This window comes from Eretmochelys imbricata, chromosome 5 (genome assembly GCF_965152235.1).
Source record: "Eretmochelys imbricata isolate rEreImb1 chromosome 5, rEreImb1.hap1, whole genome shotgun sequence".
Classification (NCBI taxonomy): domain Eukaryota; kingdom Metazoa; phylum Chordata; order Testudines; family Cheloniidae; genus Eretmochelys; species Eretmochelys imbricata.
This window is the reverse complement of record NC_135576.1, coordinates 68,427,831-68,453,194: the sequence shown is the minus strand read 5'-3', so window position 1 is coordinate 68,453,194 and position 25,364 is coordinate 68,427,831. Positions and strand designations below refer to the sequence as shown.

The 25,364-nt window shown below is 38.5% G+C and overlaps 1 protein-coding gene across 9 annotated transcripts in view; it reads left to right on the top strand.

Annotated features, from left to right (window-relative positions):
- The window catches only part of FBXL17 (F-box and leucine rich repeat protein 17), a 490,032-nt gene that overhangs the window by 222,827 nt on the left and 241,841 nt on the right, over window positions 1–25,364 (top strand). The window contains exon 7 of one of the 9 annotated variants that reach the window (XM_077817289.1): window positions 14,827–14,882. The exons of the other annotated variants lie outside the window; for them this stretch is intronic. Coding sequence (XP_077673415.1) covers window positions 14,827–14,836 — 10 coding nt within the window. The 3' untranslated portion in view covers window positions 14,837–14,882. Of the gene's footprint in view, window positions 1–14,826; window positions 14,883–25,364 lie in introns of those variants that run through there. 9 annotated transcript variants of the gene reach the window in all.

Sequence of the window (25,364 nt, the reverse complement as noted above, 5' to 3'; positions counted from 1 at the left end):
CAACAGTGAAGTTGATTAACCAGTGAAACAAACTACCAATGCAAATGGTGTATTATGCATCTCTTAAAGTCTTCATTTCATGACTGGATACTTTTCTGGAAGATATGATTTAGCCAATGCCAAATCATGCTTTAGTCAAACCTGAAATATTGAGCTCAGTATAGGGGCAAATAAATTGGGTGACATTTAAAGGCCTGTGATATATAGGATGTCCTAAATGATATAATGGACCCTTCTGGCCTGAAGCCCTGTGACTGTGTGACTATGATGATTTTGAGGTAACTGGTTTTAATTGCGTTTGTGTTTGGGAATGTAAAGGGATACAGCAGGCCCTTCCTGTTCCTGGTGCTCCCTGTAGGTTGTCAACTCCACTTAGCAGATCTTCAGATCTTGGTGTGGGTTGCACTGTCAAAAACGAACCCCTTCCGGGGTAGCAAAGAGTTCAACAAATAGTCTGTTTGCTCTCACTAGGGTTTTCGGCCCCAAAACCAGGCCCTTTAAATTCAGCCCTTTGCTGTCACTTCTAAAGAAGCCTTGTCCCCTTCTCAGGACTTCATCAGTGGCCATTGGGGGAACATCCACCCACCTACTATTCCAGGTTCTAACCCAGGGACCTATAAACAGCAGAGACACATTGTTCCTTTCAATTAGTTGCTGCTACTTCCTCTTTCCACTTGGCCTCTTTATCTTCAACCCTCACCTTAGGGTTAAAATTCTCAGATCCAATATCTCCCAGCTTAAGCAAATGCAGCTACTTGAGCTCCTGTGGCCAGAGAGGAGCACTCCTCCTTGTCCCTTTGGTCTGAGCCAGGAACTGACTTGCTAAATTTCTGCAGGCCCTTTTGTCTGAGCCTGCTGGGCTCTGATTAGTTGCTTCTGTGCAGCCTCTCTAGGCAGGCCTGGAGGACCCATCTTTGCTGCTCCTTTTCTGGGGCAGGGTGTAACAGGACTGTGTGGCCTCCTGCAGGGTGCCATGAAGGTCAGGTACACTCCATCACTTGGAGTAATTACAGTCAACTTTGTATGGGGGAAAATACATTTGTATTAGGCTGATTACCTTGCAGAGAGTTGTATCACACCAAAGAACTTCCAACACCAGTTGTTTAACAAGGAAACTAAGTATTTTGACTATTCAGACATCAAAGAAAATTTTATCCCCATCAGAATCTGCTAGAATGCACTTACAAAGACAGAGAGATCATTAATAAATCTCAAATAAACTTAATGTAACTGTTTTAGTGTTCTAAACTAATTGAGGTTTGAAACCCACCAGTAATAATGGTTGTACTAGAGAGGTCATAGCTTGACAGAGAAGAAGGTGATCAAAGACTTCATGATATCTATAACAAGGTTTCTGTGATTGTGCCAATTTGTTAGGCCAGTCCTGCATATCTCAAACAGTGCACATGAAGTACAGTCCCAGAACAATGGCAGCTAATGCAGAGACCCATAATTCTATCTCTTGGCGGAAGGAAGAGAAATTCAGATAGGTTTAAGATTGTCAGTATACCTGCTAACTCGAAGATGGCATTAGTTCAAAATTGTCCTAGTCCTTTATATGTTTAGATTTACGAAAGAGGCACATTTCATTGTAATCTCTTTTCTGTTAAACCTTTTAAAATGTTCCACAGTTTCTCTCTGGATCATGTTTCTGTGTTTGCGAATCTGACTCTATAAATATAAATATTATTCTGTAAACAGTCTCCAGTCTGATCTATGAATCCAGATTAAATTCTAGTCACGCTCCATCATTTTGTAGTATCATGTTACTGCTACAAATATCCTAGAATCACCACACATCGTCCTAAATATGACAATATGCCTGAGAAAAGGTGTTATTTCTCATGATACTTTACAATAAGGAAGTTGATCTACATGGGGTAAGCTTGGTTATGGTAGACTTTTTAAATCAGAAACTAGATGCAACAGTAATAGCAATGAAACACTATATTACAAATGTTACTCAAAGAAAATATGATCTCAAGTAACCTTTAAACTAAGTCTCATATAAAATGTATGCTTTAGGCAGTGATTAGCCTCATAAATTCTGGTTCACAGTATATCTATATAATTATTGTAAAAACCTAAAGGATGTTAACGGTTCATTAAATTGACCATGTTTTTTTCTTTACATATTGTATAATGCTTCTGTAATGTCTTATAAAAAGAAAAAAGTAATCAGTAGTTAGATATAATTAACCTAAAGAGTTTTTAGGGGATTACAAATTGAGCCAGGCAAAGTGGCATAAGCCCTTAATGTTTTATTAAAGAGTTTCCTTAAAATGTTTGTACTGTCTTATAGCTGTAACAACTTAAATGTGAGATTCTGTTGTTTTTATTGGGTATGCTTTACTTGGTTCTATATCATCTTTTATGTGAACTATGGCTTAGTTAATCTTTTTTCTCATTCCTCATCTTTTGTTGAACTAGTTCAAATCTGGACTTTCACCATGAGAAAAGTGGAGGAATTTAAGTACTTTGTGCAGGGCAGGAGGGAGACGGTCAGTATCAAACTGATGACGAGTAAACACTTGTGGCAGGGCTTGTGAGTCAAGATCTCTTCCAGATTCAAGAAAAATAGCATACATTGTTTACTGAAAAAGTTATGACACTGGCAAATCACCAGTACTGATGGGATCCATCCCAGAATTCCTAGGAAATTAAGAGGCTAGGCGAACCACTGGGATTTTTTTTTTGTAAGTCACTGAGTATAGGGAGGTTACTCAATTACTGAACCAAGATGTAAGTAGTACCAGTTTTGGGGACAGGGCTGTTTGTTTATTTTTAAAAGATAGCAGCTGGTAATTACAGGTGAGTAAATTTGACTTCTGTTCCTCGAAAAACAGGAGTTAGACACTTAGGTTTACTAAGGCAATATGATATCTTCAATGGAATAACCAAAAATATTGATGAAGGCAGGACACTGGGTGTGATTTATCTGGGTTCCAGTAAAACATTTGATGTTTGAATGGTAGCTTAAGATGGTAAATATAGATATAGGGTGTGCTCCAACAAACACCTTTACACTTTTACCCTTGTTGTCCCCTGGGAAGAGCTCCCTGTAAAAATTTCCGCTACACTACTGTTCTTTCACTTTCTCCTTAAAAGCAGCCTCAGCTATTACACCTACAAATCACTAGATAGTGGCTAGGAGTTGGTGTGCTGTGACCACTGCCTATTATGCTTATAATAGTCTTGGTGTTATCTTGTACTCCCCCCATCTCTTTGTGGTATCCAATTTCGGCCCCTCTTATACTTAGGATTTAAGCTCTTTGGAGTAGTAACTTTCTTTTTGTTGTTTTTTGTACAGTGCCCAGCACAGTTGGACTAGGGACTCTAGACATTACTGTAATAAAATAATAAAAACTATAAATAAATAAAAGTATAAATAAGTAAAAATAACTAAACACTCCTTTATTTCCCAGCAATGGTGCAACAGAAGCAGCACCTATTTCCAAAGTAATTAATAATATGCTGTTTCCTTTCTTCACCTCCTCTGCTCTGGATTAGGCCCCAATTCACCAAAGGATTTAAGTATGTGCTTAAAATGAAGCTTGTGAGTAATCCATCCCTGTTCTGCATGTGTTTAAATCCTATTAATTTCAATGAGACTTAAACATGTGCTCAGAATTCTAATATCCCTGTACAGTGGAACTATGCCAGCTACACTTTGTGTGGGGATGACTGTGCCTATGGACAGTGAGGGAGAGAATACTTGTCACCAAAAGTGGATTTGTATCTTATTTGCTAATAATATTTTAAAAATACTAAACTGATTATAGAACGTTATGACCTAATTGTTAGCTAAATACAATGTATTGTCTTAAAGCTATATTTTAATTTTACAGACACGAAAAAGCATTCAAAGCAGAGAAGCTTTTTTTCATATAATCACTTTTAAAATGAATAAAGAGAATAGGTTTGCCAGGTTTCATCTTGGAGTAAATATTTATAATAGGTGTGACTGAGAAGCTGACAGACCCTTAACTTTTCTTGAGCGCAAACTCTGATCATACCATAAACATTGCTTCTGATGTTTTTCATTGTGGATATTTGTAATCATTGTATACTGTACCTGATCAGCTTTGTTTGTTCTCCTGAACAAATGGCCATCTACACTGTAAAATAAATATGGTAAAAGTAAATATGGGAAATTCTCAGATTCTTGGAAAAGTTCAGATTCCAGTGAAGTTCAAAAGTACACTTTATATCAGCTGACCCATTCTGATCCTCTAAGACAGCGGTGTCCAGTAGAAATTCGATGCTAGCCACACTGCTAGCCACCCTTGTGGTTTTGAATTTTTCTTATTAGCCACATTATAAAAAAGCCACATGCATTAGCCACAATTCAATAGCCTATTAGCCACATGTGGCTAGTGGCGAACATATTGGACACCGCTGCTCTAAGAGCAGCACCCACATCTGTGCTACCTTAAATGTTCAGATTTTATTTTTTTTTAAATAACAGAAGTAAGTGGCAAGTGTTTTGAGTGAAGTAATTTCCTCAATGAAAACTTCCACTGCAAATTAACAAGGCAAATTAACAAATCTGTATAAGCAACATGGTTGTGGTAACAGTTTTATTGTTACTTGTCATTAAAGGCCTCAATTGGAAAGGCTGGAAGCCTGATAGACAAAAAGAGTTTAAAAGTTGTACAACTGCAAGTAAAGCGGTGAAAAAAATCTTTATGTAGACCAAATCATATGTTTGCAAATATAAACCTAATCTCTAGTCAGTGGACTGAGTTTTTGTTGTCCGTATCTGAGTTATCCCTGAAATATTAACAAAACTGACCATTACCTCTACCCTTCTATTCTGGAAATATTTGAAGTAAAAATAATTCTAAAAGGGGCTTCAATAGTCAAGAATTGACATTCCCACCTCTAGATTTATATGTTCTTGATTCTTTCAGAAAAAGTCAGAAATATTAATATTTACTTCTAAAAAATAGTAGTTGGCTAGAATTTTGAATATTGCTGGAAGCTGACTCCATAAATTTTCATTTTGTCTTATTTCTTACTGAGCTTCTCTCTTTAATTCCTAAGTTAAAAAAGGGCCATTCATTTAAATGTTTTTCTTCATTGTCTTTTAGATTTTTAACATGCAATTAATTTTTAAAAGGCTGCAATTAGTGTTATTTATGTAGATTATAGAGACCGAAGCAGTTAACATATTGTAACAAATTGGCGTTTATTTATAATAGCCCACTGTTTTGAGGACTGAGATTGTCTCTTGAGTGTCAGAATGTTGTTGCTTTGAGTTGACTTACCAAAAAAAAAAAAAAAAAATGAGCATCTGGAAGTTTCAGTCACAAATTATTTACAGTTTTACCTTATCATTCTGGGTCTGAGTACAGATTTAGCTCATTAAACACCTTTTAAGAATCACCTGCTGCTGGGAGTAAAGTGGGAAAAAAATTCCCAAAACAGTCTTTGAAAAATTACTGTTTGCAAAAAGATTACAGGGGAAGCAAAACATTGGATGCAAAGTAATTACAGTTAGAGTGCAGCTTCACAGTTTCTCAAGTACCAGTGCAAAAGTGATAAGACGTGTATGAGAGAAGTAATTTTGAAGATGTATTCAAATAAATAAACACAAATATTTAGGGTAATTAAAATTCTAATTCCTCCTGCTGCTATCTTCTTATCATTGTGAGAAGATGTTAAATATTTATAGGGATGATGACCTCTTGAGGTCCCTTCCAGTCTTACGATTCTATGATATGGATCACAGAACATTTTGATTTGGAGTCTAGGTCAGTGTTTCTTAAACTATAAACACCTAACAATGAGAAAATCAAATAATAAGTTTGCTAAATAGCATGAATAGTAGTTATATTGGATGAGGTGACTGTTTTTAAAAGGGAGCTGAAAAATATTTGGAAGTGAATGTGATGACAGTAAAGTGTTAAGGATTAGAAGATTTCCAAGGCTCCCCAGAGTATTTCAGCCAACTAGTGACTGGATTTAGATTCTTATATGATTTGGAACAAGGTGTCTGCTTTCTTTTCATTGCTTCCTGGAAATTAGTAAGAAAAAGGTCTCACATTCCAATTCCAAACAAGCAAAAATATATAAAGTTCCATTTAACAATATATTGTTGTTATTTTATGTTTTGACACAGACAGGAGGAGAGGCAGAGCAAGTGAGGTCTCTTTCAAGACACGTTTTAGACTTTTGCTTTAGTTAGTCTCTGCTGACAGTGTTGGGTAGTTGCTTTGTTGTGCGTCAGCTCAGGTGCTGCAGTTCTTGGTTGCAGTCTTGAGTTTTTTGGTGGGGGAAACTCTGTGCACAAAAATGTGTAATTGTATGTGTAAATACAGGCATGCAGTCAGGCAATTGTACATACTACTGGCTATTTAGGCATCTAAAATAGCATTCTCATCAGTCTCTAACAGACATGTGAAGACCTATAAAGATCCAAAAAGAAACTGTGCGTATGTCCATAGAAACATATGTTTTCCATTTATCGTTTTAAAGTGTAAAGTCACAAAAGGGCACTCCTGCCAACCACATGCTCCAGTCTGTCTCCACTCCCTGGACCCATCTGCTACTGAACAGCTCTCCCTGCTGGGATATTGTCATAGAGAAATCAGCCAACCTTGCAATGAGTCTTCTTAGTGGTGAGCAGCAGGGGGAGCTCTAATCAATGAAATGATGCTCTGTTCTATGTCTGACCTCTTTAAAACAGCCAGAGGCAGTTAGACAATCTATTTCCCTGTTGCAGCAAGCAGCGTAATCCATGCGACAATCCAGAAATCATACAAACTTGATACATTTCTAGAATTCCCATGTATGCTGACAGACATGACTATGTCCAGTGCTAGTACATACGGTATGATTGGCGAACATGGTGGTGGTCGTGGCATCATTCCACTTTACATTCTCCCTTCTTCTGGGTCACCACTGCTGCTACCCTGCTGCGTGCCCTTTAAAAAGTTGCAGTGGCGGCAGCCTGACTTCTGCTGACTTCTGCTGCTGTGTTCTATGACAAGGTTTGATTAACAGCTGGTTCCAAGCTTCTGTGTTTGAAAATAAATTTTCTTAGGTATCACACTCTTAAAAGGGACAAGTCAGCAATGGCAGTGAGGGAAGGCAGGGGAGGGGATTGAGGATCAGAGGAGGAACGTAAGCCCAGCTGCATAATTAGACTGTAAATCCTTTGAAGAGGAGGGGTGATGAGATAAAACATATAGACAGAACAGAGGTGGGTATACTGAGGCTACCAGAGCCACAAGATTAGCTTTCTGTCTACAAAAGAAGTATCATAAGGGTTTAATAATTGTTGTGTTTTGACACATTCTGCTTCTCCTACCCCCACCTTCCTATTTAATTGACAGATGCATTTTTAAAGAAGGCCTTGGAATTTTTTTATTTATGTTTTATAGCATGTGAAATAGTGAATTATGAACATCAATAATTGGTAAACCAAGTAAACAGCAGCAGGTGGAAAGCACCAGAGAAAAGCAGAGTGAGATTAAAGTAAATAATTTTTAACGTGCAGCAACTAGAATGATCCCCTCAGGAACATTCCACCAGCTGGGGAATTGGTGCAGCACTTTGCATAAAACCCCATTTTGCCCGTTGTGCTTTCTGTGCTGGCTTTACACAGGCCCAGAATTCCTCCATACAGAGATGTGGTATCTGCCTTACACAGGAAAGAGGAAAATGTAGTATTGCCAATCCATTTCGGTTCCTTCAAACCTTGTAGTTTACCTACACCAGCAGTCCAAAATGACACTGATAGAGCTCAGCACCTGGCCCATGGGTGGTATTATTAAGTTTTATAAACTTTAAAAAAGGTACTTTTAGCTTGTTTGTAGTACTCTGCTATAGTCATGACAATAAATGCAGTGTGCATTATAATTAGTCCACAATAGTTCCCTTGTGTCATTTCTCTCATTCATAGATACGTGTGTGTGTGTGTCTGTAGGTGATGCAGTGAGTTTGTGTATGCACACAGACAGATGTGCATACACTTAACTCACTGCGTCACCTAGCCTAGTGCCATGACAGCAGGAAAAAATATTCTTACACTGTACTTCAGGGTGGCCACTTATCGTTTCTCTGCAAACTAAAGCCACAGAAAGATTCCATGCCACACTGTATATAGTGCAGTTGCATAACATGCTTGCACTTTCACTCACTGATGCAAGTGTGCGATGCCTATATCTTTGCCACTGTTTGGTTAACCTTGACTCAGACTGCCGCTGGGTGAGCTCAGGCTGGCTCTTCTTATAAGTCTTTGCTCCTGTTTGGTTGACCCTAGGTCTCTGATGTCTTGCTTGCTGCTCTTGTATTTCTTCAGTTGGCTCTGAATTCCCTGCCCCGCTATGCTTGGGTAAGCTGGTGGATATTATGCTACCAGCAGCATGTTTCCTCTTTGTTGTCCCTGATGCCTGAAGCTGTCCCTTAAATCCTGAATAACATTACTTACACTTCCAGTAATCACTTCCACTTCCCAGACCTTGGGCTACTGTTGTTCCCTGTTTTCAGCTTACGTGGTTTCATCTTAGTACGATGAACCTTAAAAATTCTAACCTGAACCTGGCAAAAAGCACACTTCCAATCATTTCCCAACCCTCTTCTGTCACTCCCACACTTTTCATATTCAGAATTCCAGACTTGGCTAACATGGTCTCTCATTCTCCAAATCTGACTAGTCCCCTGACTTCAAACTGCCGTCTGTAATTCTTACAAATGTAAGCAATTATTGGTGTTCGGCTACTCTGCTGTGTCTATTTTTGTTCTCTTGGATCACCTGTTTCCCCTGTGTGTTACTGCCTCCTGCTTTGAAAATTGACAAAATGCCTTGACATTACAAATCTTGTAGCTGGTGACATCTTGTCTCAGTCATCCTAAGAGTAGCACAGTGATTATGTGACAAATTCAAGTCGTCGGTTTAGATTTCATTGGTTGGGATTCCATGCTTTATTGATGTGCTTGCAAAATTGACCAGTCTCTCCTATAATTTTCACTCTGCTTGGGTTGCCAGTCATCAATAGCAAGACACATTTGAAGAAGAGAGTTATTAAATGTAGTTAGAAACATTCATTTTTAATACTTACACAACCATATCTCATACTACTGTCCTTATGTGGTCTCAGTCAATATCCTGAGATAAACACATTTGGCCATAATGATTCGTGCAGTTGTGATATTGAGGAATGAATGTGAAGATATTGATGCTCCAGGTTGTAGCAAGCAGCTGTCCATCTACTTACTGTATGGATCATGGCTTGATCGCTCTCTCTCTTTCTCTCTCTCTCTCATCAGCAAAGTACATGCACTAAACAGATGCTGATAGAATTCTGGATCATTTCAAGAATCTGGTGGTGATCTTGAAATCTCTCAATTGGCTTGACCCAGGCTATCTCAAAGACTGCTATTTTCTGCTACAACCTGGCTTACCATGATATCTATTTAAATCACTTGATTTTAAAAGATCATTGGTTTAAATCAAGTTGCCGCTTTGTACAACTAATTTGAAAATGTGTGCTATAATTTTGATTACAATTTATAATGAATTAAATAACTGCAGTGTTTTTAAATGCCACGGTTGGTAGGATTCATAGATTCATAGATATTTAGGTCAGAAGGGACCATTATGATCATCTAGTCTGACCTCCTGCACAACGCAGGCCACAGAATTTCACCCACCACTCCTACAAAAAAAACCTCACACCTATATCTGTGCTATTGAAGTCCTCAAATTGTAGTTTAAAGACCTCAAGGAGCAGAGAATCCTCCAGCAAGTGACCCGTGCCCCATGCTACAGAGGAAGGCGAAAAACCTCCAGGGCCTCTTCCAATCTGCCCTGGAGGAAAATTCCTTCCCGACCCCAAATATGGCGATCAGCTAAACCCTGAGCATATGGGCAAGATTCATCAGCCAGATACTACAGAAAATTCTTTCCCAGGTAACTTGGATCTTACCCCATCTAAAACCCATCACAGGCCATTGGGCCTATTTACCATGAATATTTAATTACCAAAACCATGTTATCCCATCATACCATCTCCTCCATAAACTTATCGAGTTTAATCTTAAAGCAAGATAGATCTTTTGCCCCCACTACTTCCCTCGGAAGGCTATTCCAAAACTTCACTCCTCTGATGGTTAGAAACCTTCGTCTAATTTCTAATCTAAATTTCCTAGTGGCCAGTTTATATCCATTTGTTCTTGTGTCCACATTGGTACTGAGTTTAAATAATTCCTCTCCCTCTCTGGTATTTATCCCTCTGATATATTTATAGAGAGCAATCATATCTCCCCTCAGCCTTCTTTTAGTTAGGCTAAACAAGCCAAGCTCCCTGAGTCTCCTTTCATAAGACAAGTTTTCCATTCCTCGGATCATCCTAGTAGCCCTTCTCTGTACCTGTTCCAGTTTGAATTCATCCTTCTTAAACATGGGAGACCAGAACTGCACACAGTACTCCAGGTGAGGTCTCACCAGTGCCTTATATAACGGTACTAAAACCTCCTTATCCCTACTGGAAATACCTCTCCTGATGCATCCCAAGACGACATTAGCTTTTTTCACAGCCATATCACATTGGCAGCTCATAGTCATCCTATGATCAACCAATACTCCAAGGTCCTTTTCCTCCTCCGTTACTTCTAGTTGATGCGTCCCTAGCTTATAACTAAAATTCTTGTTATTAATCCCTAAATGCATGACCTTACACTTCTCACTATTAAATTTCATCCTATTCCTATTACTCCAGTTTACAAGGTCATCCAGATCCTCCTGTAGGGTATCCCTGTCCTTCTCTAAATTAGCAATACCTCCCAGCTTTGTATCATCTGCAAACTTTATTAGCACACTCCCACTTTTTGTGCCCAGGTCAGTAATAAAAAGATTAAATAAGATTGGTCCCAAAACCGATCCCTGAGGAACTCCACTGGTAACCTCCCTCCAACTTGACAGTTCACCTTTCAGTAGGACCCGTTGTAGTCTCCCCTTTAACCAATTCCCTATCCACCTTTCAATATTCCTATTGATGCCCATCTTATCCAATTTAACTAATAATTCCCCATGTGGCACCGTATCAAACGCCTTACTAAAATCTAAGTAAATTAGATCCACTGCGTTTCCTTTATCTAAAAAATCTGTTACTTTCTCAAAGAAGGAGATCAGGTTGGTTTGGCACGATCTACCTTTTGTAAAACCATGTTGTATTTTGTCCCAATTACCATTGACTTCAATGTCCTTAACTACCTTCTCCTTCAAAATTTTTTCCAAGACCTTGCATACTACAGATGTCAAACTAACAGGCCTATAATTACTTGCATCACTTTTTTTCCCTTTCTTAAAAATAGGAACTATGTTAGCAATCCTCCAATCATACGGTACAACCCCTGAGCTTACAGATTCATTAAAAATTCTTGCTAATGGGCTTGCAATTTCTTGTGCCAATTCTTTTAATATTCTTGGATGAAGATTATCTGGGCCCCCCGATTTAGTCCCATTAAGCTGTTTGAGTTTCGCTTCTACCTCAGATATGGTGATGTCTACCTCCATATCCTCATTCCCATTTATCATGCTACCATTATCCCTAAGATCCTCTTTAGTCTTATTAAAGACTGAGGCAAAGTATTTGTTTAGATATTGGGCCATGCCTAGATTATCCTTGACCTCCACTCCATCCTCAGTTTTTATCCTCAGTTTAGGATGTTCTTATTTGAACTTTACTAAGCTGTTATAGCAAAAAAAACACAAAATATTGAAAGGCCCTGAATCTACAAATACTTAAGCAGGTACATAGCTTTACTTCTGTGTCTTCAGTGGAACTTGTCATGTGCTTGAAGTTAAATGTGCACGCAAATGTAGCATCAGAGACTAAATCTTTCTCTTTTTTTTCTCTTAAATCTTTTGTCTTAGTGGCATAAAATCTTTGTCACTTCAAAATAACTTTGGTTCAGTGTTAACAGTGGAAAGCTATTTCAATTTTCAATACATTAACAAAGTTGTTGTGAAGTCATTTTGTAGACACAGGCCAATTTTTTCTCCAAAAACAGGAGCTTAAAGGTGATAAATACAGACTCTTCCTAGCAAGCACACCACTTTTGTGTATTGGGTGTGTGAGTTATCTGCAATATGAAATTGCCTATGTATAAGCATATCTATTTAGCAGAATTAAGTTTGAGTTGTGTTCTGGTGCAATTTGGTCTTCTCTGTTGGGATAGGACCAAACCATTTATCCAGAGATGGGATAGGACCAACCCATTCACTAGGGAGGAGTATAAAAATATTGCTAGAGCGTGCAGGGGTGTAATCAGGAAGGCCAAGGCACAATTGGAGTTGCAGCTAGCAAGGGATGTGAAGGGTAACAAGAAGGGTTCTACAGGTATGTTAGCAACAAGAAGAAGGTCAGGGAAAGTTTGGGACCCTTACTGAATGGGGGAGGCAACATAGTGACAGATGATATGGAAAAAGCTGAAGTACTTAATGCTTTTTTTGCCTCGGTCTTCACAGACAAGGTCATCTCCCAGACTGCTGCACTGGGCAACACAGTATGGTGAGGAGTTGAGCAGCCCTCGGTGGTGAAAGAACAGGTTAAGGACTATTTAGCAAAGCTGGACATGCATAAGTCCATGGGTCCAGATCTAATGCATCCAAGAGTGCTGAGGGAGTTTCCATTTTGAAGCACTTGGGGGAGAGGAAGGTGATCAGGACCAGTAACCAAGGGCAAGTCATGCCTGACCAACCTGATTGCCTTCTATGATGAGATAACTGGCTCTGTGGTTATGGGGAAAGCAGTGGATGTGATATATTTTGACTTTAGCAAAGCTTTTGATACAGTCTCCCACAGTGTTCTTGCCAGCAAGTTAAAGAAGTATGGGCTGGATGAATGGACTATAAAGTAGATAGAAAGCTGTCTACATTGTCAGGCTCAACAGGTAGTGTTCAACGGCTCAATGTCCAGTTGGCAGCCGGTATCAAGCGGAGTGCCCCAGGGGTCTGTCCTGGGGCCAGTTTTGTTCAATGTCTTTATTAATGATCTGGATGATGGGATTAATTGAACCCTCAGCTTGTTCTCAGATGACACTAAGCTGGGGGGAGATGTAGGTACGCTGGAGGGTAGCGATAGGGTCCAGAGTGACCTAGACAAATTGTAGGATTGGGCCAAAAGAAATCTGATGAGGTTCAACAAGGACATGTGCAGAGTCCTTCACTTAGGAAGGAAGAATCCTGTCTACCACTACAGGCTGGGTACTGACCGGGTAAGCAGCAGTTCTGCAGAACAGGACCTGGAGATTACAGTGGACGAGAAGCTGGATATGAGTCAGCGATGTGCCCTTGTTGCCAAGAAGTCCAATGGCATATTGGGCTATATTAGTAGGAGCATTGCCAGCAGGTCAAGAGAAGTGATTATTCCCCTCTATTTGGGACTGGTGAGGCCACACCTGGAGTATTGCTTCCAGTTTTGGTCCCCCGACTACAGAAGGGATGTGGACAAATTGGAAAGAGTCCAGCGGAGGGCAATGAAAATTATTAGAGGGTTGGGGCGCATGACTTACGAGGAGAGGCTGAGGGAACTGGGCTTATTTAGTCTGCAGAAGAGAAGAGTGAGGGGGGATTTGATAGCAGCCTTCAACTACCTGAAGAGGGGTTCCAAAGAGGGTGGAGCTAGGCTGTTCTCAGTGGTGGCAGATGACAGAACAAGAAGCAATGATCTCAAGTTGCAGTGGGGGTGGTCTAGGTTGGATATTAGGAAATACTGTTTCACTAGGAGGGTGGTGAAGCACTGGAATGGATTACCTAGTGAGGTGGTGGAATCTCCATCCTTAGAGATTTTTAAGGCCTGGCTTGACAAAGCCCTGGCTGGGGTGATTTAGTTTGGGTTGGTCCTGCTTTGAGCAGGGCTAGATGACCTCTTGAGGTCTCTTCCAACCCTAATATTTTATGATTCTATCAAGGTTAAAAACAAACAACAGCTCCACATGTATTATCCCTCAAGGCTAAAGTATGGGGGTAAGGGGTTTTGTTTTGTTTTGTTTTTAAACTTGGTTAATTCCATCCTTGCAAGAGTGACCAAACCCTGTTATAACACTTTTGATATTAAACTGGGTTAAACAGCTACTAATATTAAACAGGGTTGGGTTTTTTTGGTCATCCATAGTGTAAAAGGTTCTTGGGTCTTTCTAGTGGTCGCTCTCTTAATACCTCAGATCTTATTTACTCCCTTCCCTGTGACAATATAGATTTCAGGTTGTCTGAATTCTAGTTAGTTATCTTTTTAGACTCACTTAAAATGCATGTTAGATTATGGTTCATTATATGAAGGTGAGCAACGTAACAGAAATGACCTTATATACTCAGACATGCATGATAGTGGTCTATTTTGTTTTCTTTTATAAAGTTATAAAACATTCTTTTAAAAGAGAATAAACTGTCACAACTGTTCTGATATACATTTGGAACATATGGCAGTCCTGTTTTATATCCAAAGTATGAAAAATGCGAACTACACAAACAAACCCGCTATGGGCACACCTGATTTTCACATTGTTAATGTCGTTTGCTTTTAAATTAGCCTGGATGAAATTAAAGGTAATACAACATGAATGCATGATTAATTTTGATTCAGACTATGGGAAAATATCTTTTAACATGTGCATTTTATTTATAGCCCATTTATATTTTTAGTGCTTATTCTTTCTTTGGCCAAACATTTTTCTCTTTTTAGTTCTGGTAAAGTTAGGAGTTTGAAATCATTCCTAAAACTGTCAAGAGAAAAGGGTTAAAATGTTCGTCTTTTGTGGTGGGGAGTGGATTAAAATGGCTTTGTTCAATTTATCTTTTTTCTCTATTGCTTTCAGGAAATATTGAAGAGACCAAAGAAATTTTTCTAGATAACTGAAAAAGCAGGTTCACAGAGAGTGCTTTTGCTTTCCCCCAGATTACTTCTAGATTACTTTTCTCTTGAATTTGTCACATAAAGATTATCAAAGTGGGGGTGAATTTTTCAGTAAAGTTTTTGTTTTCCACAGTGGATCAGTTTTCTGTGCTTATTCTGTTTGAACGTAAGAACAAGCATTCTAGGTCAGAGCAATGGTCCACCTAGCCCATTATCCTATCTTCTGACAATGGCCAGAGCTGGATGCTTCAGTGGGAATGAACAGAGCAGGGTAAGCTATTGAGTGACCACCACTTGTCGTCAAGTCCCAGCTTCTAGCAGTCAGAGGTTTAGAGACACTCAGAGCATGGGGTTGCATCCCTGACCATCTTTAGCTAATAACCGTGAATGAAGCTATTCTGCCTGAACTTACCTAATTCTTTTTTTAAACCAGATATACTTTTGGCCTTCACAACATCGCCTGGCAACAGGTTCCACAGGTTGACTGTACATTGTCTGAAGAAGTACTTCTTTTTGTTTGTTTTAAACCTGCTGCCTATTAATTTCATTGGGTGAGCTCTGGTTCTTGTGTTATGTGAAGGGTTATAGAACACTTCCTCCACACCATTCATGATTTTATAGAGCTCTGTCATATCTCCCCTTAGTCCTCTTTTATTTAAACTGAACAGTACCAGTCTTTTTAATCTCTCCTCATGTGTAAGCTGTTCCATACCCTTAATCGTTTTTGTTGCCCCTCTTTGAACCTTCCCCATTTCTAATATATCTTTTTTGAGATGTGGTGACCAGAACTGCGCACAGTATTCAAAGTGTGGGTATACTGTGGATTTACATCGTGACAGTATGATATTTTCTGTCTTTTCCTAATGGTTCCTAACATTCTATTAACATTTTTGACTGCCGTTGTGCATTGAGTGGATGTTTACAGAGAACTATCCACAATGACTCCAAAATCTCTTTCTTGAGTTGTAACAGCTAATTTAGAGCCCATCATTTTATATGTATAGTTGGAATTCTGTTTTCCAGGGTGCATTACTTTGCATTTATCAACATTGAATTTCATGTGCTGTTTTGTTTCCCTGTCACTCAGTTTAGTGAGATCCCTTTTCAGAGTAACAGCCATGTTAGTCTGTATTCGCAAGAAGAAAAGGAGTACTTGTGGCACCTTAGAGACTAACCAATTTATTTGAGCACAAGCTTTCGTGAGCTACAGCTCACTTCATCGGATGCATCCGATGAAGTGAGCTGTAGCTCACGAAAGCTTATGCTCAAATAAATTGGTTAGTCTCTAAGGTGCCACAAGTACTCCTTTTCTTTTTGAGATCCCTTTGTAACTCTTTGCAGACTGCTTTGGAGTTTGAAGAGAGTTTTGGAGCAGTTTCGTTGGGTGTGATCTTTTATTTGGAGGCTGTGCTAGTTTTATTTGATTTTTGTATGCTTTTTTGTATGTATGTATGTATGTATTTCCTGTAAATGAGATTGTGTAGTACCACATGTTTGCAGAAGTTGGAAGTAGCATAGTTCCTTGGGTTAGTTAACACAGTTGGGATTTTTGTCTGCATAGTTCAAAAACTATCTCATGAAGAAGTGTGAGTCAGCACAGCATAGGGATGATATCTTCTCTTTGATACGGTATTAGCAGTAATTTATTAATGATTAGGGTGACCAGACAGCAAATGTGAAAAACTGGGACAGGGGGCAAGGGGTAATAGGAGCCTATATAAGAAAAAGCCCCAAATATCAGGACTGTCCCTATAAAATCGGGACATCTGGTCACCCTATTAATTATACTTATCTTTGTGAACACATTTAACAATGCTGTAGTTTAGATCCTATGTATTTATGGTTAATACCTTTTTGGTAAGCAAAATTAAAGTATTGGAAACCGGCAGCAATAGCTAATCTTCAATAAATTGATTAGCAATAGCTAATCTTCAATAATCTTCAATAATTTAACATTATTTTCAATTAAAGTCCTGTGACATTTCTGTTTGAAACATTGTTTCTAGGAATTGTGCTGTAGGTATATCAAAGGATAAATTGTGCATTAAAAAGTATTGTTGAATCCCAAAGTATTTGATCTGAGGTGTATTCAACATAGAAGAGCTAGGCAAGATGCCAACTCAATGAAACTTATATTTTCACTTAAGAGTTTTTATTTTTCTCTCTGAGACCAACTTATAGGAAATGGAACTAATTGAAAGTAGTTATAATCTATATCTATGGTGAACCATCCATGCTGGTTTTGTAACAGCAAGACTGAGTATAAATATTAAAATCATTACAACAGCTTTGCTTTAGCCAATCAGAATTCTAGGTCATCAGAGTTCATGGATTTGTAATTTTAGAAGGGTTTAAAGTGATGGTTAATTGAACCCCTGAAACAAAGAGCACCAATCTCTAGCTTTCTGTTCTCAGAAAGAGAGCATGAGATCAACTAATAAAATATCCTCGGGAGTGGTGGTGGGGAATTAAACTAATGTTACATTTAAACCAATCACTTCAAATAGAAATGCAGATAAAATTATACCTGGATGGTATTTCTTCATATTCCTAGAACCTAATTTTTGGATTCTCACTTCCAGAGTGGAGGTAGAGAGAAATTACAGACTACTTTATCAGGTGATAAACCATGATATTATACCTCAGCTCAGAACCCCAATGTCCCTGTCTTGAGATGGCATTATGGTTAGTTTTGGAAGAGGCAGATGCTTTGCTTTTCCAGCCAAACTAATCTCTAGGATGGTATGTATTCTGAAGGGGCGCAAAGGAAGAAAGGCATCTGAAAGAGGGAAATAAAGAAAGTGTAGAATGAAGGGGTAATTGAAAACTGGAGATCTGGAACTGCAGGCTGACAAATAATAATAATAATAATTAACACTGATAAAAAAACACTCTTGAACCTCTGCCCCTGGAATCCTTTTGCATATGCACTGAATTATGATAAACAAATGAAGGTTCTCTTTCTGCCCTTATATTGTAGTAGAGTGTTTGTGTGTGTGTGTGTGTGTATACATCCTGAGATGATTGGAGAGGGGAAAAATTTAATGAAAAAATATGAGTCAATTCAATATTTTGTTTCTGTTGGAACAAGTAACAGGTTCTACTAAACGTGTTTCCAAGAAAATCATGTCTAAATGGCAGTCGGATAGTTTGATTGCATTTGTAATTGTTACAGTGTGGTAATGTGAAGGACAATCCAAAGGATGTCAGTCTTTGTGGCCAACCTCCAATCTATTTCTTTCCAGGGCTATTTTAGGGTCTAAACCTGCAAATACTACTTAAGTACATACATAAGTGATTGCGGCATTAGGCCCTTAAATTGCGCATACTCAAAGTCAGAAGAGTTAGGCAGTTTCCTAATAGCAGATCAGTTGCACTGCTACAGTTAAGCATTAGTGATACATCAGATTCCTCTAGCAAGGATGCCTGTAACTGTGGGGAGACCCATTGAAAGCAATGGAACTCTGCCTGGATGCAGAAGTCTATGTTAGCAAATCCCAATGAATGAGTGAATCCTAAATGGATAAGAATCCAGTTCATGATTCTAGTTTTTTCTTGTAGCAAGATTCATAGCTTGCATTAAGAAGAATAATCCTTCCGTGTACCAAAAAAATGGGGTTTTGAGTTTTATGGTAAAGCCATGTGACGTAATCCTTTCAGAAAAACTCTCAAAAGCAACTAACGATATCTTGTTAAATATCAGATTAGAAAAGTGTATTGTTTAAATCACCTTCTGAAGAGATTTGAATTTTCAGATATTAATCAAACATAAATGTAATAATGCTCCTCGAAATGGTTTGGCATTGTTTGATGTTGCTTCTTTGTTAAAATAATCCTGATGATTTTAGCCCCTTAAAGCACTTATGATTTTTTAGAAGTTGTTTTTCTGAATGTGTGGCTTTACATGCTGAACCTCATAATTGGTATCATCATCAGCTGCATACTAAAGTGTTCCCCTTTAACTTTCTTTAACAATGATAAGAGAGATCAACATCACATTAAATTTTAAAGATGCCCAGAAATAAAACTGTGGTACAGAACTTCACATAATTTTCATCTATGCTGTGTAGTCTCCTAATGCATATGAAATTTTATGAGCTAGGTACAGCCATCAGAAGATTTTTAAATAAATAAATATATAATCTTAGAGTACTACTTGCCGCAGGGCAAGTTATAATAAGATGGCAACTACACTCAATGTGACATTAACCCTTTAACTTTTCATTTATTTTACAACACTGTTGATCTTGTAAAACAATATTTTACCATTAAGCCATAAACTAGTTAGGCTAACAGACCATAACGGTATGACTCTGCAGATTTTAGGTAGAAAGCATCTCCTGTTAAAAATGATAAACTAGAGAAATACCAGAGCTGTTTGTGAGTAAATAAGCATATTTTTGCTGTGTGAGCTTTCTGATAGATGTGAAGCAATGGATAATAAACTTGAGAAGAGTGACTGAATTAGCCCTGTCTTCGCATTTTAGGGATGAAGGTAATGAGCCTCTTTTGAAGAGATTATAGATTAAAAAAAATATCATTCACACATGATTCTCCCTTGAAATTTGGCAGATAAACTTTTAACATTCCTGAAATGGCATTCCTTGGAAGTGTCATAGTATTTAAATGTAGAGTACATAAACATCTATCTGGGCTTAATTCCTCCTTTAGGAGTCCACAGAGGTTAACAGCTTCCTGAAAGTTTTAAATTAAGTCATAATGATGGTTATTTTCCACAAAATTCATGTAGTGGGGGTCCTAAATCCACATTACAGGAATTCTGGTATTTTACAGGGAAATGAAACAGTTCATAGAAATTTTTTTCCCCATGCATTGGTATTAGATTTCGAATAGTAATATTTTATAGTTGTTTTTATGCTAAAAGATCTATAAATACTTCACAGATATTTACATATATGCAACATCACTGACATGCAGTCATCTCTATATTGGAAGGCAGCAGTTAACTGGCACACAGGAGGAAAGGAAAACTTTGACTAAAAATCATAGACTAAGCCTCTACTTATCATGGAAAGCAGCGTGAGAGTCATTTGAGTTTTTCTTTTAAGAAAATTAATGTAAGTTTGTGGAAAATCCAGCTCTGATGGGAATGCCCATATAACTCATTAATGTGATATGTTTCTGAAAGCATTTTCCTACATAATTTCTTTCTGTAGCCCTGATACGCCAGTTTGGAATTGTTGGCTCATTGCTGTGATGTGAGTGGTAGAGAGAGGCATCACTTAAATTGCATGACTATTGGTCCTGCCCTGTGTCTCCTTGATTGCTTTGTATCTCTCTTGAAGGAGCTACAACCCTCAAGATCCCCTTGAAATAAAATTGGTGGGTCCCTTAAGAGATCTTACGAGTTTGTGGCTGACATGCTCATTGTGGCATGGTTGGAAGAATTTCTGTCTTCCTCTAACAGGGCTGTGTCTCAGTCCTATTATATATGTCAAGACTCTCTAATCTCGTGTCCTCTTATGTCCATGATATGTCTCAAGACTGTTTAAAAATGTCTTACAGTAGCAAGCACCACCATAGTGACATTCATGTACAGGAGGAAAGAATTCTGCAAAATTCTGGATCATGGTCCTTGCACATTATGATGGTTACTTTTTGAAAGATCCTTAGACCAGATGCCAATGGCCTGATCAAACTCCCATTGAAGAAAATGGGATTTTTTCTGGGACTTCAGTGGGCTTTGGATCAGGCTGTTAGAGACATTACAGAAATCAGAGGTGGTATGTATCTTCTTAGGAGACACTTAAGTCCTCTAATTCTTCTAGTCCATATATATAGTAAGTCCATACTGATTTTTGACTTTCCTTCTATAATGGATCACTTAGGGACTGATAGTGGAGAAATTATCAACGGAATTTGTTGTTTCATTCCAACTTCACTCAAGGGAGAGTTGGGAAAATACAGTTCTATTAATCATCCCCACTGAGAAGCTGTGGGGAAAAGAGGCAGACATATGGCGTTTCTTAATTAGTGGTGGTGCTTTGACCAGTGGACCCTCTTGATAGTCACCCAGAGTCTATTACGTAAAGATTCTAGACCTTCCAGACCAATCCTCTCCATAGTCCATGCACCTGAAACATTAGCTTTCAGTGAAAGGTTCCCTATCCTGATGGTTAGTAGTGCCTGTTAAAATGGATCTCTCTGAAACCTGACTACTTCATAGTGACCACAGGGGCTAGGCTTGTGATATGGGGCCCTGATTAGGTGTGCAGAATGGTATAAGGAAAGTAGTTCTTTTCTCCATGTGAGGATTTTTCTATTCTTTTTTCCCATATGCTTAGAAAAATCTCCTTACTCTTAAGTCCAGCCATCGGGAAAATGTAATTACGCATTGTTCTAGGAACATGAATCCCGTGTCTCTGAGTTTCTTGCTATTGTTCAGATGGGACACTCTTCTTTAGGGAGCCCTCTCCTTGTCCTCCTTAGAAGCCAGATATCCCACCGTTATAGTAGCTACATCAATTCACACAGGAATCTTTTATGGATGCCTTTGTGATCTTGTATAACTGTTGCTTCTAGTGGTTGGGTTTTTTTGGCTCCCCCTCAGTGATCTTCCCTCCTTTATTCCCCCTTTTTTCCTGTAATGGACCATTTCAAATTCATTGAATTAGCTTTGAATTTTAATGAGTAGTTTTTATTATAATTATTTTATTGTAGTTTAAATGTTCCTGCTGTTCTGCACAGCACTAAAAGCATCTGATTAGAGGAGGGGTCTTTAAGAATAAAAGGATGATGATGAAGGAATGAATTATTATGAAGTGAATAATATCCAGGAATAATGCACACCATTTTATTTCCTACCGTTTTTTTCTGAGATACGGAATAATGCTGCATTCAGTTTGCCAGTTTGGAATAAACATGGCATGGAAGAGAATAGATTAGAACCACTTCCAGCTGATTAGAAACCAGTGAGCTGGGACAGTTCCCTGAACCAGCCAGGCCTGTGGGGAAAAGGGTATTTAAAATTGTTAACAGCTACCAAAATTGTTCCAAAGCTATGTTAGCTAGATTTTTGTACCGTCAGCAAGCAGAATATTGTTTTCAGTTCTGTGTCTTTTAAATGCTGCTGAGGGAGCTACATAAGTTATAATTGATGCAAGTGAGGAGATTTAGAATTTTATACTCCTATAAATTGGCACAGTTACATAGACTAGAAGAATGACACAGAGAAAATTATTTTCCGGGGCAAATAATACAAATGCTGTTTACACACACTAAAACATTTTTCAATCCATTCATTTTCAATACTAGCTGTATAGTCCATTTATTGTTGTACAATAATGTGGGGGACAAAGTGAAGAAGTTTGCAGTACTTTTGTTTATAAATTAGGGCTGTTAGGTGATTTAAAAAATCATTTGCGATTAATGGCACTGTTAATAATAGAATACCATTTATTTAAATATTTTTGGATGTTTTCTACATTTTCAAATATATTAATTTCAATTACAACACAGAATAGAACATGTATAGCGCTCACTTGATATTTATTTTTGATTGCCACTATTTGCAATTTGTAAAAAAGAAAAGAAATAGTTTTTTTCAATTCACTTAATACAAGTACTGTAGTGCAAGCTCTTTATCGTGGAAGTTGAACTTACAAATATAGAATTATGTACAAAAAATAATTGCATTCAAAAGTAAAACAATGTAAAACTTTAAGGCCTACAAGTCCACTCAGTCCTACTTCTTGTTCAGCTAATCGCTCAGACAAACAAGTTTTTTTACATTTGCAGGAGAATAATGCTGCCCACTTCTTTTTACAATGTCACCTGAAAGTGAGAACAGGCATTTACATGGCATTGTTGTAGCTGACATCGCAAGATATTTACGTGCCAGATGTGCTAAAGATTTATATGTCCCTTCATGCTTCAACCACCATTCCAGAGGACTGGAGGGCAGCCTAGGGGTACCACAGATGCTCAGGGGGGTGGCCCGGGGGCGCAGTGGGTGCTCAGGAGAGGGGGTGCGGCAGGCTCCCTACCTGGTTCCACGCCTCCCCAGAAGTGGTAACATCCTTCTTCCTCAGCCCTCTAGGTGGAGGCATGGCCAGGCAGTTCTGTGCACTGCCTCCTCTCTGGCTCCACACTTCCCACTGTCCGGGAATTTCAGCCAATGGGAGCTGCGGAGGAGGTGCCTGCAGGTGGAGACAGTGTGCAAAACCCCCTGGCCCCTCCACCTAGATGCTGAGGAAGGGGGATGTCCCACTTCCAGGGATTTCCCCCCCCCCCCCCCCGAGATAAGCGCCACCCAGAGCCCGCCTCACCCCATCCCGGGCCCCAACTCCCTGCCCCCTCACACCCAAACTCCTGCTGCTGCTGGGGGTAGGATGGCCTGAGACTGCCCCAACAGCAGCAGGTGTGACTGGCCCAAGGCTGCCTGAGCTGCTCAGGTGGCCCTAAGGCCAGGCACACCCAGCCACTGCAGAGGTCACAGAAATCCGTGACTTCCATGATCTCCATGACAAACTCGCAGACTTATGCATAGCATATGCATTAGCCTACTCACAACCTTAAACACATCACATAATCTCAATTGCATAGTAATTTCTATATTAATAATTTGATGCTTTATTCCTGCAGTTAGGGCCACATCCATTTCTCAATATTGTTTCCTTCAAAAGCAATTAAGAATGGAGAAGCCCCTCCAGCCTCCATGATGTCTGGAGAGTGCAACCAATATTGGAGAGGATGTGGGGTCGTTGCTCAAATTATATTTGGTGGATTGTTCAGTACAAATTGTAATGATGACTATTTATTATATGCATTTCCAGTGTTCTCATGGAACCCGAACGCATTGGGGTGTTCACCATTTGGTGTTCAAATTTATGTACTTGAATGTGGGACACTATGTCCATGACAGTCTCACTGCATATTCTGTATGATATTCCCGCTACTACTAATGCAATCCTCTAGGTAATAGTGCAGGCTTTGCATCATTCTCAGCACAGTGTTCACAGTTTTGTGACCTACAGTTGATTTTTCTACTCACATCAACTTCTGTTTATTACAAAGCTGTCATTTTCCTCATGAGTTGGAGGTACAATATGTATGTAGCTAATTTCTTTGCTAATTTCTTGCTCCTTGTTTTTACTATAAAGGGGATCATCTGGCTTTATAGCACAAATACTATATATAAAATAATATGTATACGCAGTAAAATACATGCACAGCATGAAAAGGGGTATTTTAAAAAACAAAATTGTGACAGAAGTTAATAAGGGATAGAATGGACTGAGGGGATTTAGGACCACAATATTAAAAGTGTATCCAAGTGAAACCCCTGAGACACAAGCACAAACTGAGATTTGCATGCATTTTTACTTGATCACTTCTTATAATTTGTCCCATGCTGACTTGAGAGGGAATGATGTAATGGAAAAGACAGAGTGATACAAATGAGGAATGGACATGCTAAAAAACATAAGAAACCATGTTATACAAAGCCACAGAGTTAAATTTTATGGATGTAGAAGGAAAAATAAGTAAAGAAATAAAGTTAGCACCATGTAACAGTTAGCTCTGGACCACCAGCTAGTGGTCTGTGGCTCATCAGTTGTCCATAATCAAAATTTGGGATTGTCTTCTTTGAATGTTTCCCCATAGGCATGTAGCACAGTACCTTGACCTTGAGATTACTATAGCTTTAAGTGAGTTCCAAGATTCATCTCTATTTGTTTTTCAATTTGAATCATGACAATACACAATATATCATTTAAGGAGTAAGATGGAACAAAAGGAAAGTAAATAGAGATAATGTAAATAGATTAGACAGTTATAGGGCAGAATGATACAACATTAAGTGGTGAATTTGGATATTATGATACAATTAAGGTTTTATATATATAGAATGTTCAGATATAAAACAATATAATGGGCTAATCGGCAGCTCTTGGGTATCAATGGCAGCTGCAGCTCTGTATTTAGGTGGATGGTAGAGAAAAACATTTAAAACATTCGATCAACAGAAGCTGCTTTAACACTTTTCTTGTAGATGGAGGTGGTCCCAGTTTGCTTTCCAGCACTGAAATCTCAATGTTGTTCTTATTAATATTGAAATATAAATGTCACCAGGAATGTTTAGTTCTCTTCCAACTTTGTGCTATTATTTAACTTGGTGAAGATGGGTATAGATTTTAAGTTTACATTGTAACAGATGGCTGTTGCTAGTTGTCTAGCACACAGTGGATGCATGGTTCTTTCATGGTGCTACTGAGAAACTACAAAAAGGAAATCAGTTTAGAATAACTGGACTCTTAAGTCTGAATACTAAAAGATACTTGCCATTTACATGTTTCAGTTACTTAGTAGAAAGTGGCAGGAATAACTGTATACAAAGTTTTAAGTTTAGAATATGTTTATTTCCTACAATGAATCTATTAAGAAGAAAAATGGGTTGTATAACCCAAATGTGTAAACAACCACGATTATCTTGTCCTGCTTCTGTGGATTCTCTGTCTGAAATTCAATCTGGAAGAG